Source organism: Seriola dumerili, unplaced genomic scaffold, assembly GCF_002260705.1.
Source record: "Seriola dumerili isolate Sdu_G_001 unplaced genomic scaffold, Sdu_1.0 BDQW01000230.1, whole genome shotgun sequence".
Classification (NCBI taxonomy): domain Eukaryota; kingdom Metazoa; phylum Chordata; class Actinopteri; order Carangiformes; family Carangidae; genus Seriola; species Seriola dumerili.
Genome location: NW_019174485.1, coordinates 2,606,120 through 2,622,791, shown reverse-complemented (window position 1 = coordinate 2,622,791; position 16,672 = coordinate 2,606,120). Strand labels below are relative to the sequence as shown.

The window sequence follows — 16,672 nt, the reverse complement described above, 5'->3', positions numbered from 1 at the left end:
AATCTCACTCATTTACTCAGAAGTTAAATGAGAAAAATATATATCCTCCTATGCAAAATATCTGCGTAGGAGTTCATGTAACTTGGATGCCTCACCAGGTACTGCCGGGACGTCTCTGGAACACAGCAAAAGATCCATCCGGCTTACGGTAGTTCAGCTGGTTGGTGTAGCCTGGACACAAAAAACACAAGTTTTTCACTCATTTTACTCAAAACTCATCCACTGGAAGCCAGTTTGGAGAATCTTTTCAAATTGGGCTCTTTTCCAATAAATGTGTGTGTGTGTGTGTGTGTGTGTGTGTGTGTGTGTGTGTGTGTGTGTGTGTGTGTGTGTGTGTGTGTGTGTGTGTGTGAGTGTGAGTGAGTGAGTGAGTGAGTGAGTGAGTGAGTGAGTGAGTGAGTGAGTGAGTGAGTGAGTGAGTGAGTGAGTGAGAGCCTACCGATCGAGATGAAATTGAGGGCTTCATCTCGTCTGTCATCGCCTGCAGTAATCCACTGGTTGGTTCTGTCCAAATACCTGGTTGCAATGACAGGGAGGGTCATGAGGGCCATATTCTGCTCTCCACAGCCTTTTGGCTTTTGGATCATACTACCCATTGATTTATTACCAATGGTTTCCTCCACCAGTGCACCCAACTGCTCTCTGCCTGTGTGGACACACATGAAAAACTTCAGGATCAACTGGTAGAAACAAAAAAGAACCTGGCGTGGTGGTGATTTCAGTCATGAGGAACAACTGTTTGTCAGTTAACAGTACAGAGGTAATTACAATATACAGTATACATCTCACCTGACACATAAATCTCTGTAGTTGGTTCTGTGCCTGGAACCACCTCTTGCATATTAATATCATTTCTGATAGTTACCATATGTCTTCCACCTATGGGGAAAAAATACAAATTTGGGTATCGTCAAAATTAAAAAATAGAAGTCTTCATGTGTTTACTTAAGTCCTTAAATAGAAAACTCACCTACACCTTTCCTAGCAGGGTCGAGGGTTACAATCTTTAAAGATTTGGTCAGTTTGCCTTTAGGCTGGAAAACAAACAATTACAATAAAATTCAAGCAAACTTTTTACAGCATTGTACTCTTGCAACTTTGATATCTGGGCTACAACAGGAGAACTACCATAATATGGTATACCAAGCTCCAGACCAATCACACAATCACGAGTCGGTTCCTCTTACCAACACCAGCAGCGTCTTCTGGACTTCATCACCGATTCTCTGGCCTTTAACAGATGCTCTGACTTTAATAGTGAGTGATCCTGCCTTCATGGGAATAATGACAAAGGATACAGCTCGTGTACCATGGGCCCGAACGTTGACCTCTTGATAAAAAATCCCACGCCTAGAGGCTGCACTGCACACGTGCTCGTTCTCAAACAGATCCACACGCACCTTAAAAAAGAGAAAAAGGGGAAGAGGCTGAAAAAATTTTACTTCTCCATTTGAATGCAGAGAAAGAGATCTTCAAAAAGCTGATGAAATATGATAACATTTCCGTGGGTTGATACATATGCAGTAAGAGGTCTTCTCTTACTGCATATGTGGCATTAAGACATGAACATTATTTATAAAGTAAATTAGACACAGCTTGTCCAACTGATTTGTTTGTTAATGTCAGGCATCATTTTATTCTGAAAATGCTGTCGTCAGCAGCAGCCTGAGCAACACAGACACACTGACAGATGAGCTGCAGGCTGAGATCTTGTCATAAGTTCAGGAGCTGAATGAAAAATAATACAGATGATATCATTTAAAGATCAGTTTGAGCATCGCTGTGAGTTGTGTTGCTAAAATCAACAAAATGAAAGGACAGAACTACTGAATCTCAGGTGAGATTTAAAAATGGCTCAGTCACAGAAGATATTACCACTTACAGGGTTTCATACATTTATTTTTAGAACTATCTATCGAGTTAAGATCTCTATAAATATAATAAAAAAAGTCAAATATCTGTTATAAATCAGAGGGGGAAAAAAATCATGCTACAAGTCCAATATCAGGCAAATTGGATCAGCAAACATTCAAATCAAGTAAACTTTCTGAGTCAGGCTCTTTATATGTGTATGTGTGTGCACCAATGGCTTGCCGTCAGGGCAAGCAAGGCAAGCAAAACTTATAAATAGACCTGAATTTGAACAATACTGAAGTGGAAGTGATACCCCTCCTTACATCTGATCTCAGAACAGTGTTTTGTCCTTTAAAGGATCTGATGCCTGTTTGCATTCATCATGTAATTTACTGCCCCCTCGTGGCAGCAGCAGAGAATTACCTCGTTGCCTTGATGGGTGACTTGTCATAGCCAGAGTGTGCTTGTCAAGCTGTCCTTGACTCAGCTTCTAATGTTCTGAGATCAGTTTTGATACTGCAACATTATACGCATGCGCAGACATGTGTGGAAACTAAACCTGCGCATTAAGAGGCAGCAGTAGCAAGTAAACGAGCAAATCACACTGATTTATCATGTCTGTGCAAGATCTGCAGTAAGTTTGAGAAGATTGACACAAATATTGTTAAAGGAGTAGGGCAGCTCCTTTCAGGAACAGCTCAGTATGTATGCTGAGTGGGAAGCGGGAGAGAGTGAGAGAGAGAGATAGATAGAGGAGTGGGGGAGAGGAAAGAGAGAAAAGAGAGAGAGGGAGAGAGAGAGAGAGAAAGAGAGAGAGGTGATGCTGATGGCTGGAGCAGAGAGTTAGCCAGTTAGCAGTGTAGCTGTAAACACACAGTGAGATGTAGTATGTGCAGTTTAGGCTGATAATATGAATAAATGCAAAGTTCCCATGTTCCTGTGTCGCCCCTGTGCTTCCAAACTACAGTCTGGACAATATGAGCCAGGAAAGGTTAAAAACACTGAGGCGGGTAAATGCAGGATTCTGCTGTTTCACTAGAGTGTGTCATTGTCAGTTAATGGTAATGTCGGGAGATATTTTTCCTCTTTACTTCACATTTGATATGTTTGCTATCTTTACTATCTTATTATTGTGGCCATCTGACAAAAATGTCCCCACCAAAAATAAAACCAAACCTATGCCCCTGAGTTTATGTTTAGGCTTCACACATACAGGTGAAGACTGTAGAATAACCTTATTTGTATATGGTACAAGAAATGTGTGATATATACACGTAATTCCTTGGTAATCTACGTCCTGTTGGTCAGGGCTAGAGCAGAAGCTGGTGTGGCATTACTCGGATTCACTTGTTGACATTGTACTGCATAAATATAACATTGCAAATCTCCTAGTGAACTTTTTTCTTCAGCTCAAAAGAAGTTCCACAACAATGACTAAACTAACCAACCTCTAACTTGAAAGCATTCTGGCTTTAATCATTAGAAAAGAATAGCTCAGACTTACAGTGAAACCACGATCTATGTAGTTGTGGATGATTGCCTTAAATTCCAGCTGCTCCCCACGGACAACAGAGTACGGCAGATTGAGCTTAATGAAAAAGTCCTTCTGTGCAATTATCGATAATGGATCGGCCACACAGATACCTTGAAGATGAGAGGAGAAACGAATACGGGATGAAAGAGTGAAAGAAAGGAAAGGGTCAGGATTTTAAGATACAAGGGGCTATGGGAATCCTCACTATGATTTTTTGAAAGGCTGATGCCGATGAACTGCCAGGTTGTGATAGTGTCTTTCAAAGGGAATACTGATGTCAGCTTTTCTGAGGTGTCACTGAAATACACAAGAAGAGCAGTGTCCGTTTCAGAGGTAAAAATATATTCACATTTTAGAATGAAATTTTGAATCATGTTTAGTCAACCAACTCACAAATAATACATTATTTGAATGTAGAATTACTGTATATATGAACAGCAGCAGCAGTAGCAGCAAGTGTCAGCATAACTTTCAGCTGAGCGGTTTGGCAGCAGGCATAACAGAAGCAGGGTGAGCAGAGCACTGAAATAAACCTCCATGACTTAAAGGGTACATTGGACAGCTTCAGCTAGAAGAGTGCGCCATGCGAGTATAGGTAGGCAGACTCAAGGCTGCCTACACTGACTCACAGGCATCGTTACATGTATTCTTTGTATGTTCAAGTAAAAGTTGCCTCACCAGTTATGTTCAGAGCAAGGAGGCAGTTTGATAGTTGTCCAATGCCAACTTTCATGGAACTTGGAACGGGTAACAATTTCACTGGTGTCATAGTTACTGTATTCTTCCTCACCTAAAGCGTCATTGAAAAAAAAAGTTAGTATTTCTCTCTGGGTGGCAATTTCCTAACTACCAATTTTCCCACCGAATGTTGCCAGCGCTGCCTTTCCCTCCATCCCTTGCCCCTGTCTCTTACTGCGAGCCAGTGTGAGGATGTCTTCCATCTTCTCAGCTTCCTGAATTTCCATCTCCTTGCAACACCGCAGGAAGGCCTCAACACACGCTGCACCATCCATGATGTACTCACTGCGCCTCTCACAGTTGTATGAGAGGGGGGTCTTCTTGAAGCCATCCAAACAACATTCACGTTGGTTTTTGTCTGCAAACTGACTCACTTAAAAAGAGGAAAAGGGTTATGGAGAGACAGAAATGTCAGGGGAGAAAGTAATTTTTTTTGTAAATGCAAATACAAAAGCTTTTTGAAAGAGAAAATTTCATTTTGTGTGTGACACCCTGAATATTTCTTTATATTTGTTTTTGTATTATGCCCATTGTTGAGAAAAAAAAAAGGCCTTCTTGCCTGAAGTGAAAGGGGCAGTTGCATGCAGCATGAAACACATGAACACACATGAAAGTTAGTTATTTCAGTCTGGCCCGCTGATTTGGCCTGTCCACAAACATCACAACACCTTGTGATTCTTACATAGGCTGGTTGAAGAATCCAGTATAGCGCTGGCTCGTTTTCGTCTACTGGGAGAAGGACATTTCAATTCTGGAAATGGAAAACAGACTAGCTCTTAAACAGAACCCAACAAGTGTTAAGCTGTATAGGAGGACCTGGATGGAGAATCATAGCCATGGTTTAGACTTTTATACTGACCCAAAGTAATAATTAGCTGGAGCATAATATTAGCTGAGTTGAAGGCATTATATGTAAAACAGAATTGACACACCACAATCCTTAATGGGGAGTTTAAAATATTTTGTGTAATTGTGAATGCTCAATTTGAAAGTGAAGTTGGTTTCAAGTTTAAGTTAAGAATATTGTTAACAAACTGTGTCTTGACTTTTAACAACTGAAAGAGATTAAAATATTTTTGCTCTGATTGTGAATTACAAAAGGAAAATAAACTTAAACACACTCTGCAGATTGACTAATTTGGGTTTTCCTTCTCTACAACACGACAAGGCGGCATTAAGCAGTAAAAAAAATTCCTGTTTAGAATCAGACATGTAGAATGAGGGAAGGGAACTACACTTTGAGGAAGCATCACCTTTCCTGTTGGGAGTCCCACTCCCCACATTGGAGTGAAAGACCAGCCCGGCATCGTTAAACACATCAGTGCCGTTTCTCCCTCCACCTGGTGTGCAGCCAGTATCGTGCTTCTCCACTAGGTCCCATATCTGAGAAGGGTTGAAGTCATGCACAGGAATACAAACAAACTATCACAATCCACCCCTTCAGTGACTCTTTAAAGTCTTATTTCCTGTTTTACTTTGAAAGTATTTCCTTGTGTGCCTGTTGGTATTTTTCTTCCGGTCATTTCCCAGCTTATAACCCAAGTAGGTCCAGGGACTGTTCAGGCACTGCTTGACCTCCACCATGGTTGCAGTCAAGCAGTGGCTGCAGATGTTTCTCCCTCTTTCTGAACAGTGTCAGAGGAATCAAGCCTAGTGGTGGACATGCGTATAGTGCAACTCAACAGTTGCAATTTACATAGGTTTTTAAATGGACCCCCTTTAAAGTATTTTTAAAGATAGGATAAAGAAATTGCCTTCTTCTGGGTGAGGCGGTGCTTGTTGTTCAAGACGAAGACACCTTTGTCAACTGCCACCAGTCCCACCGTGGCTCCTGAATCCCCAGTGACCTTCAGCTGAATCCTCCCGCCAGGCTCATAGTTTTGACGAGAAGAATCCTTTGTTTCCAGCTTCAACTAAAGGAGGGGAAAGGACCATGAATGAGACATGCTGACTTGTATTTGTTAAAACAACTGAATAAAAACCACATACGCATGAATATACTTGCATTTGTGCCTAGAAAAATACAATTAACTTGATCAGTCTGTGTGTGGGTTTATTGCATTCTGCTACATCAGTGCTGTGTCTCACCGAGCCCATGCAGGAGTCCTCGACATCCACCCAAATAGAGTCTGATACCACTTCATTGTCATTTGTATGGTAGTAGGCTATGATGCGGAACGATGGCAGCATGTGTTTGGTGATGTGAACTATTTTGGATATCACCACTTCAGATTTTGTCGTGTAACGTTCATATTTCACCAGTTGCCCTCTGCTCATGATCTTGGGAAACAGATTTACACATCAGCATTTATTAAACATGTGTGTATATACTGCATAAGTTGTGGGACGCAAAACAAACACCAACGCATGCCCACAAATGCACACATACAGTACACATGTTCAAAAAAATCGCTTACCAGGTATGTGATGTCATTTTGTGCACCCTCCTGCTTGTTGTAATTGAAGTTGACTTTCAGGTTCTCTCCTAATTTTACCACAGCTTTACCCACCCCTGCAATAATGGTATTGCACATGCTAAACATCCAAAAGGTCTTATGCAAGGTAGTTAGACAGTGCTGCCACCTGCACCACTGTCATCACCATCATCATATTACCATGTGATGTTATCTAAGGAGGTTCCTTACCTATGTGGATGTAACTTTTGCTTTTGGTGTTGTATGGGTAAGCTGTCATGGTGGCTGTTGCTTGGGTGACACCAGGAACGTCAGTCGATGCCTACAAGTAAACATGCAGGTTATAATGTGCACACTTTTATATCAAGTGATGCAGGCTAAATGCAAACCTTTTTACCTATGAACATATAAATGTGGTGGCTGACAGAGTTATACATGCTGCAGCTTCACAAAAACACATGTAAAAAGAGAAAAGATCTCCTCCACTTTGACAACATATACACAACATTTCGAAAAAAAACGCTTATGATCAAATCCTGATTTTATAACTGCATCATTGTCTGATAAAATCAGCAAACACATAGTTTAAAGACAGGCTGCTGGGGTTTCAGCTATATTTATATGTAAAATTATCACTCAGAGAGAAAGTTAGAAGCGACAGAATATTTTTCTTATTTTGTCACTTACACACTCAGCTCAGCCTCTGTCTGGGATCTACAACAGTTTTCAACTACTGTGTAGCGAACATACCTGGTCTAGCATCAGTCACAAGCCACAAGTTCATAGTAAGGACATGCAGAGCTATTAAACTGACACTTTTCTTAATCTTCCCACCATCAAACTATAAAACTGATGGAAAACATAGACAAATCATCCTTCTCTCACAAGCAGACGAGCTGTTAGCAGAAGCTGGTGCTTTCATTTATCTCAACTACAGTAGGTTAACAGGTCTTTATTTCTAATCCCTCTGTTTGATATGAATAATTGTCATAGTCACGTCATAGCTCAAGTTCAGTACAAAGTTACTTCATTATGTGTAAAAATACAAACTCCACACTTTCTGTAATTGTTTCAAATTAAAAGCCCTCTAGCATTTCTTAATAGGACTTTTATTGCTGTGCTTTGGTAAGCATATTGTCTCATATTCAGTTGCAGGCGTTTCTGTTGCTTACATGCTATTCAGATCTGCTAGTTTCTTTAGCAGTTACCGATGACTACTCTCTCTCCCTCCCACTCTCCTGCTCACTCTGCTCAGTGTGTCTGATGTTTAGTTATTCTTCTGTCTGCTTTAGTAATAATGGCACATGTAATTAAAGAGCTTATTTGCTGGGATGGAGGTAAGCAGGGTGGAAGCCGGGAAACCAGGGCAGCTGGGTGACTGCTTGTAAAAGGGGGTATAGCAATAAGCTCCCAGCTGGCATCCGCTCCTATTCCAGCCATGCACCAGGTTCATACCCAGTCTTGTTTGACAAAAAGTCTCTAAATCTAGCTAAAATGCACTAAGTTGGCAACATTGCAGGCGGTAAATACCCATTTAATAGAAACTGCTTCCACCAAATCATTTTGAAAGAGCAAGGGCCAATGAGGTAACTCTAAGTCAGTCACATTGCATTTGGCTGATCAGTGGTGGAAATATGATCACTCAGTCATTCAGTGAGTGAGGGACATTCAAGATCATAGGGCTGGCTCCACTTTTGCAGTCCAGCCAACAAGACTAAGTCAAAACCTAGAAAATACCTTGACTGCATATGGTCAGTGTAATTGAAAACGTAGTTGAAAACTGTTGTGGAACCGCTGTAAACAACTCACATCCCTGCGTATTTCAATGCAGCTGAATTTCCAATAGAGCTGTTACCATTTACATGTTTTTCTGTTTCTGTTGTCAGGCAGTGGAACAAGTTTGAAATAGTGACCCGTCCAACTCTGGTTCAAGTGGGTAGACTGACTCACTGTCCACACCAGAGATTTGTCACTAGGTTCTTTTTTTGAAATAGTCTCTAAATCTAGCGAGAAATGCACTTAGATGTTTGTGCCAATTCATTTTGAAAGAGCAACAGCCAATGACCAATGGTGTAATGCATTCACAATTTCAGACACTTACAGTAATTATAAGTTGTTCAAGTGTTGGGTTCGTATTGATAGAAAGCCTTGCCATGCCGTTGTCTTCGGTGCTGCCGACCACATTGCCTGGATTCACCATCAATGCAATACTTTTTGCTGGAGTGTCATCAGGATTCAGAGCTTCAATCTGCCATCAAAGACAGAAACAATGAAACAGTCAGAGAACATATCCATCTAACAAGAACACCATATGATTACGGATATAGGATAAACTTGGTCTGTAAATTGCAGTAGCTGTGCAACCAACATGCTGAGACTGAGATAATAATTACTCTGTATAGTTACATTTGAAATCTATTTTTCTTCTTTCTTTTCTTTTTTTTTGCCTCATCTATTAGAGAAGTTCTGATTTTCTCATGAAGAACCATCAAAGATAAAAACACTGCTGCAATAACTGTAATAAGTTATAAGTTATAATCACTTTTTAAATGCATTTACAGTGCCTATAGAAAATCATCATACCCATTTGAAATAGTTACTTTATTTGTTGTACAAGTTGAAATCAAAACCCATTTAAAAAAAAGACATGTTCCAGATTTGTTCAAACGAACGACAAAAAAGGCGACAGCTCTGAAAAATAGTAAGAAATGCAAAACTAGAATATCAGGGTTAGAAAAGTGAATTATTTGCAGTACCATGTACTACTAGTAGTGGAATCTTCAAGAAACAGCTGCTTTCATTCTGAAGTAATCACAAACACTTGTCAGGCGGGGCAGGTAACCTGGTGTTTGATTTGGAAGTTGATTGGTTGCATCTGAACAAGTTTATAATGGCATACTCTAAGGGGCTAATCACTAAACCAAACCAGGAATTTCACTAATTAATTTTGTCCAGAATTTTTAAGATGTTATTGTCACTTTGATCATGAGCGTTATAATGTTTACATAGAACTCAAAAAGTTAGACTTTTCTTAAATTTTAATTTCCAGGGTGTAATATGGCAAAAGGTAAAGATTTTAACAAGGTATGACGACTTTCTATAGGCACTGTATTTTTAAGATGAATATCATTTGGAAAATAATGCCATATAAATATTTGTATATTTGGTATATTTGTTATATTAGATTAGATTCCATTACCACTAAATCTTGTGGCTGTACCAGCATCTATTCATATAAGAAATGTTTGCCAGCCAAAAATAAAAGGCTGCAGGCCCTATCTAAAACCTAGGGCTTATCCCTGAAGCACACCGCTCTCCTCTCTTCTTCCTTTTTCTTGCTCTGCCTTGTGTCTGCCCTATGGCAAGTTCATATTAATAAAAGCCAGGCCCCTAGAGAATGGCAACCAATTTTACATTCATGTAATTGTGTACATTACCACAACATCGAGGTTCATTCCTGGTTTGAAATATTTGGGTGTTTTCTTGAAGTGGATGGTGTAAGGTGACTTGACAATCTTAATATTTCTCCACTCTGCCTGCACCATTTCACCACCTTTGGAAAGATATAAACAAAAACACACAAGAGCACACAGACCCATATTAATAATACATTCATTTAGGCTGCTAAATCAGTATCACAAATGACCAAACACCCCGAACACGTGACCACACACCAATAAACACACAGGCTCTCCTTCTTACCGTTTTCCGTCAGCACGTTGACAGCTACATATATGGACTTCCCCACCAGGTTGTCGATGTTGTTATTGTTGTTGTTGGCCTGTATGATGTGCTCTTTCCTCAGTGTGACCTCTCCCTCACCATCCTCGATCTAATGTGACATAATATACAAAATTATCTTGAACTGCAGTAAGTTGCTAGTTGGTAGGTGCTTTACCAAATCTGTAGTTGCTGTAGTTACTGAGCTGCAGCAAACAAGGGACTATGTGCTCACCGACACTCTCTGAATGGAGCTTTGAAAGGCAGCCTTTTGACCCTCATGCATGAGCCCAAATACTGCAGAGGCTGACCCTTCCACATCTTTACCAAACAGATACCTAAAACCACAAGAGAAGAACATGTTAAGGCGCACAATGAAATAAAACAGAACAATCAAAAGGCAAACGCAACATTTATATACACACATCTATATGTAGTATTCAGCACTCCTGCCAAAGCCAGCCCCTCAGCAACTCTCCTGACAGTTAGCAGAGTGGTAATATATGTCCAAACATGCATAAGAGTGATAGTGAGAGTGACAGCAAAGGATTATGGGGTATGTTATTCTGGAGAGGTCATGTATTGATTCACATCCACTGAGGGTTTTCGTTTCTGAATGGCTTGTTTTGTGTTCATTTTTCTAACCTCTAGTTCCAGTCTATCCGAGCATGGCTATAGGTGAGTGGTTTGTAGCCGGAAACCTCCGGTTAGTAGCTGTCATTGATCATCCACCGGATTTGTATTAATCAGGCAGTTTATACACTTAACTTTATAGCAGATTTGGCAATAAAGTGTACATAACTATATGAAAGCAAGACAGGACAGGATGCCAACAGGAAAGCGTGGTCGCAGCAGAGCATGCACACCCTTTACTTTCTTTTTTTTTTTTAATTATTTTTTTGGGCTTTTGTGCCTTTAATGGACAGGACAGTAGAGAGACAGGAAATGGGGAGGCAGAGAGAGGGGGAATGACACGCAGGAGAGGGCCATCCGAAGCGGGAGTCAAACCGGGGGCCAGCTGCAGCGAGGACTGTAGCCTCTAAATATGGGGCGCCTGCGTAACCCACTGCGCTACGCGACGCCCCACCTTTTACTTTCTGCTCCAATCATTACATATACATTACATATACAATACATTACATCACTAATCAAACTTCTCTCAAAAGCTCTCTAAAGTTATGAAAAAAACTTCACATACGTAGCTTTAATTTTGATGGTGAGCTTTGGACTGTTGACATGGAAGAAGGAGCTCATAGGCGTCAGTTTCACCTCAAAACTGGGCAGCACTGAAAAAATTAAATGCATTTTATTGTGTGTCCAACATCAGGTGAAGAGTAAGTGAATGCTTTATACATTTTACAGTAAAGAACAGTTCAGGTGAAAAGGGACTCACCGTATTCTTTGACCTCAAACTCTGCAGAGTAGCTGTACTGTGGGTTGTGGGGGAACCTGGCCACCACTTTCCAAAGTCCCAGACTACACACCACACACACACACACACACACACACACACGCACACACACACACACACACACACACACGTCATGTGTGGAAAACAATTTGACTTCTACTGCCCCACATGGGCAGAGAGAAGTAACTGCAGAAACACTGGTTTAGAGCTTTCAGGTATTTGGAGTAGTGCAACATGCTCAATTGCTTTCTGGCAAAGAGTTATATGTATATTATAGTTTGGCACAAAGACTGGAAACAGGAGGAAACAACTTGCCTGCCTCACTCACAAAACAAAATACACCTAAAGGTCACTGTATGTTGTATGAAGTTTGTATAATCGTACAAAAAATGTGTAGCCTGTTTTATAGCTGAAATAACTATTTAATATATAGTGCACTACATTTCAATGTATCTGCTATATGGTACCCTAAAAAAAAATCCATTTTGCAGTGAGTTAGATTGAGCCAGAGACATGAAAATTGGTAACATATTAGCATTTCCTCAATTCCTATCATTTTATTTCTATTTTCATTGTTTTATAGTAATTTATTGCCCTGTGCATGGATTGGGAGGGGTGTATCTATTTATTGCTTTTATTTTGTAAAACACTTATGACTCACATTGTTTGAATGAAAATTGCTATACAATTAAAGTCTGATAGATTGATTTGTTGGTGAAGGGAATAATTGAAACTGAGATACAGTTATCTGTGATTTCAAATGAATAACGGCCAGGGGTGTAAATCCCCTGCTTCCAGCGCCCTTGCTCAGACCACATCTATCTTCAAACTCTGCCTTAATTTTGATCCCAAATACACACCTGTAAAGTGACTGTATCGTACAAGGTTAAGATACTATCGCAGTGACAAAATCTGTCTACATAGAGACATATTATCACCTGCCAAAGTACTCAGAACCGCCTCTGTGGTAGTTTCCACTACAGTAGGTGTTAAGACTAGACATGACAATCTCCCAGGAGGTGAAAACAATACCAGTCATGCTGTTGCGGCTGGTTAATATACTACATGCTTGTCATAGAAATTAATTTCCCTGTTAACCATGTTAATAAAAATAGTTTACAGAAATGTAAATCAAACTAAATTAAATTAAACACTCACCTGACAACTTCACTGAGGGGGTAAATTCCAGAGTACATCCCTGAATCCAGAATGACTGGACCAGGAAGACTTAAAGAGATGCCTTCAGGAGTCTAAATATAAACAACATTGACCAACCATCAGCAGTGAGCCTTAGGTGGACTAAACAATTCTAATCCAGTGCACTTTTGTCAAATTTAGTGAATATCTCCTCATGGTCTGCTAGCTGTCAAATCTGTGTGTGCTGAAAAAAAATCTGGTGTTCCTACATAGCCCTGCTCTGTAAGTGGGGAACAAACAAAGGGGCCTGGACCGTGCCACACAAGGGATAAGGGACAGAAGAAGAGAAAAGGGAAGATAGGGCAGAGGGAGTAAATTTAAGAATTACCAGTGCATGGAAGACATGCATTCGCCAACTAACCAGTTGTGGTCAGCGATCACAAACCAGCCAGAATAAGTCAATGATATTATTGACTCACTCTGGCTAATGTTTGATCGCTGGGGGGGTGAAGGTAGGGGTATATTTATTTTGCTGTTGAGTTCAAATATCAACAAATCCCAGTGCTAATAACTCTACCTTTAACAAAATGAATGTAGTAAAACATGTTACAACAAAGACCTTGCAACAAATCTTTTGTCTACCATCCATGAGTCTGATCAGGTCCTTGATTGACACTTGGCCATTTTAAAAAATTGAGTCAAGTGTAAGTTATACACAATACAATATAATACAATACCATCATCTCAATGGCTACGGAAGCATAAGTACTGGTTGGGGTGTCCCTCTCCACAGGCTCCATGCGTGGTGTTACTGCAAACATCCTGAAATGAACTGACAGAAAGAGAAAGAGGTTCATGTTACTGTAGTTTAAAGTTCAGTCAATTATTTACAAACATGAAAAATGCATTAGTCAAACTAATATAAATAAAATCACACTGTGGTATATTTTCTAATGTACTTTGTTATGTAGAGACACTCTGACAGAGTCAGTGTCTTTCAGCACTGATGTAGTACTGGACTCACCTATACTGTTTGGGGTGTAGAGGGTCTTGTCAGTCTGGATGAAGATGTAGCCGGACTGGAAGGACACTAAGACGACTTTCTCCAATATTACACCAGGGAAATGAGCTTGCAGGTAGACATGCTGCATCATGCTGGGAATTTTATAGAAGGTGTCAGAAGGGATCTGAAACAAGTATGAACAGACAAGGTGAGGAGAGTGTGGAATATGTGTGAGGATGAGAACAGGAGTATGATTACCACTTATAGACTTTATAGATATTAATTTTTTTGTGTTGTGTGTGTGTGTGTGTGTGTGTGTGTGTGTGTGTGTGTGTGTGTGTGTGTGTGTGTGTGTGTGTGTGTGTGTGTCTTCTCTTGTGTGTAGTCTTGTAAAATTATTACTTTAGATTAGCTGATGAATGCAGGGTATATGTAAATGCTGTTACTCAGACAAAACATACAAAAAATTAATAAGACTAATATGTTGTGACAATGATTTCATGTAACAATGTCATATCCGTTAATATTTCTACATTACTGTAATTTGTCCAAACTGCTGGAATTTATTGTGCCCCGTAAGGGTCACAGATGTTTCCGTCAGTATCGTGGATTTGGTTGGACTGTTCAACACTTTGATGGTGACCTTCATGTCAGGTTGAGCATCAGTGCAGCCCTGACACTCTATAAAGATATTTTCTTCTGCTCCTACACGCAACACGCTGGGGCAAGACATTATGCTCCTGCAGAACAGTGGGAAAGATGGAAAACGTGGTCACTACACAGACACTTAAGAATACATTCATTCGACTTACAAATGTGGTATGATCCAAGCCGCAGTAGATCAAGGAGAAGCCTTTGAATAAGCTTCACAACTTACACGACTGCCACAAGACTGGTCAGTTATTTCAAGACTATTTATGTTTATTATTGTTGGTATTTTATATTGTGAATTTAGAGACCCCCCCTGATTTATTTCTGTGTGTAATTCTGTTCATTAAATGGTTTAATTTGCAATGCATTTAGTTCATTTATGAGTTGAGCGCTATTTGAGTTCTGCCACCAGGTGATGCTGTTGAGGCAACAAGAGACAATTTGTTTAATGTGCTAAGAGAAGAAGAAAACGCAGTTCCAAGTTGTTGTCCTTGTAACCAGCATGAGAGCTTACATGCTAGTTGCTTTAGCAGCTAAGGACACAGAGGTGGACTGTAAAGTTATTGTTTCCTACTGTATATTGTGTAAAACAAATAAAAGACACTGTGAGAGACAGTCCGGCTTGTTAATTCATCCTGAGCTGCAACACAAAGCATATAAATGTTTTGCAAATGAGGTCGATAGTAAATGCACATACAAATTTAGGAAAAAACTGCCTACACATCCCATTACGAGAGTAAAAATCATTGTAAATTATTATTTGATTTGCACATTGAGTCTGGACTTTACACACAGTTAGTCATCTATTGATTACTTTGATTAAGATCCAGCACTGAATCAATAAAACATTTCAACATTATCCTGTACTCTGTTTGTTGTCTCTTGTGTAATGAATCCCTGTGCAAACTCACAGTACTTTGAATTTGTGACACAGACAGAAAACTGGACTGCAGCTCCTCATTATGTGAGACATAGATGTTATGAAACTGAACTGAATTAATGTTCTTGATTTTTAATCCTGGGTCTGTATCAAGTATTTATTTGCAGGTAATTCCTGGCCTTACTGTTGCTCCCATTACAGTTTGTCTCAACTACTTTTTTTTTTTTTTTTTTGAAACACTAAACAAAATCAAAACATTAGATGGAATCAATTTAGATTTTTTTTGTTGTGTTAATGCCTAAATTGCCTAAATTATTTCTGTATTTTCTTTGTCACTGACACTTCAAGCTCACCACTAATCAGTGGTGATCAATTCAGCAAGTGCTAGCTCAAATGTGTTTGGTAAATGACATTTCATGAGCTGCACTTTCGGTAACATGATGGCATCAATTCATCCTGATCGATCCCTTTGACATTATGACAATCTCAGATTAGTGAAAACAATATTAAAAATCTATGTTTAAAAGGTCTTGGTTGTTATGAATTAAATATTTTTTATGTGAGGATATACACAAAGAGCCTTCTGAGAAGCACAGGCACAGTAACCACTTTTGGTCCCAAAGACAAACTCAATGGATCTGGACATTTGAATAATATATATATATATATATATATATACAATAAGAAATATAAATTTATCATTTGTTACTGTATACTGAAAATATTCAGTATTTTAAAAAATGTTTTAAGAGTTATTGTCATTTTAGTAGTATGCCACAGCAACTGAAAAAGCAGATGTTTCACCAGTAAAGATATGAGCATTGAGAAGCAAGGCTGAAAACATTTCAGTTCTTTGAAATTTTGAAACAATATTCAAGATGTGGAGGTATAAAGGTAAGGCAGATCTACTTACAACGGAGTTGCATCAGTTAGAGAACACCAAAAGAAGAGACCCAGAAGGGCCAGCTGCCACAGCTGAGTCTCACCTATCCTCCTACCTGATCCCATATCTGCTGTGACTACAAACTCCCACTCAGCAACACTCGCCTTTTATCCACTCACCTCACCAGATATCGTTCTGCACCTCCTTGTGGTCAATATACATAATACACAAAATACATAAATAGACAGGCCATTTTGGCTAACTATATAGGGATTACATACATGGCAACTTATGGCTATGTCCACCATTGCTGATATGTTTGATGATGCTATTGCTGAACATATTCATATTCATATTTTTCTCAATTTTATTTTTGCTCTATTTTTATAATACTTGAAATATTGTTCAGAAGTTGGGTGCAGTATGGGACTTTTGCACATTATAATT

The 16,672-nt window shown here is 39.5% G+C and overlaps 1 protein-coding gene across 1 annotated transcript in view; it reads right to left on the bottom strand.

Annotated features, from left to right (window-relative positions):
- The window catches only part of LOC111229407 (complement C3-like), a 30,440-nt gene extending 14,089 nt beyond the window's left edge, over positions 1–16,351 (bottom strand). The window contains exons 1-26 of the mRNA XM_022755727.1: positions 16,256–16,351; positions 14,350–14,551; positions 13,833–13,995; positions 13,546–13,640; positions 12,830–12,921; positions 11,654–11,736; positions 11,459–11,546; positions 10,496–10,598; positions 10,243–10,372; positions 9,978–10,093; positions 8,642–8,788; positions 6,772–6,862; positions 6,544–6,638; positions 6,215–6,406; positions 5,881–6,039; positions 5,380–5,509; positions 4,809–4,877; positions 4,302–4,499; positions 4,067–4,178; positions 3,594–3,685; positions 3,359–3,498; positions 1,188–1,400; positions 971–1,034; positions 790–879; positions 440–646; positions 96–171 (exon numbers count right to left, since the gene is read on the bottom strand). Coding sequence (XP_022611448.1) covers positions 96–171; positions 440–646; positions 790–879; positions 971–1,034; positions 1,188–1,400; positions 3,359–3,498; positions 3,594–3,685; positions 4,067–4,178; positions 4,302–4,499; positions 4,809–4,877; positions 5,380–5,509; positions 5,881–6,039; positions 6,215–6,406; positions 6,544–6,638; positions 6,772–6,862; positions 8,642–8,788; positions 9,978–10,093; positions 10,243–10,372; positions 10,496–10,598; positions 11,459–11,546; positions 11,654–11,736; positions 12,830–12,921; positions 13,546–13,640; positions 13,833–13,995; positions 14,350–14,551; positions 16,256–16,350 — 3,242 coding nt within the window. The 5' untranslated portion in view covers position 16,351. The remainder of the gene's footprint in view (positions 1–95; positions 172–439; positions 647–789; positions 880–970; positions 1,035–1,187; positions 1,401–3,358; positions 3,499–3,593; positions 3,686–4,066; positions 4,179–4,301; positions 4,500–4,808; positions 4,878–5,379; positions 5,510–5,880; positions 6,040–6,214; positions 6,407–6,543; positions 6,639–6,771; positions 6,863–8,641; positions 8,789–9,977; positions 10,094–10,242; positions 10,373–10,495; positions 10,599–11,458; positions 11,547–11,653; positions 11,737–12,829; positions 12,922–13,545; positions 13,641–13,832; positions 13,996–14,349; positions 14,552–16,255) is intronic.
- Between the last annotated feature and the right edge of the window lie 321 nt (positions 16,352–16,672).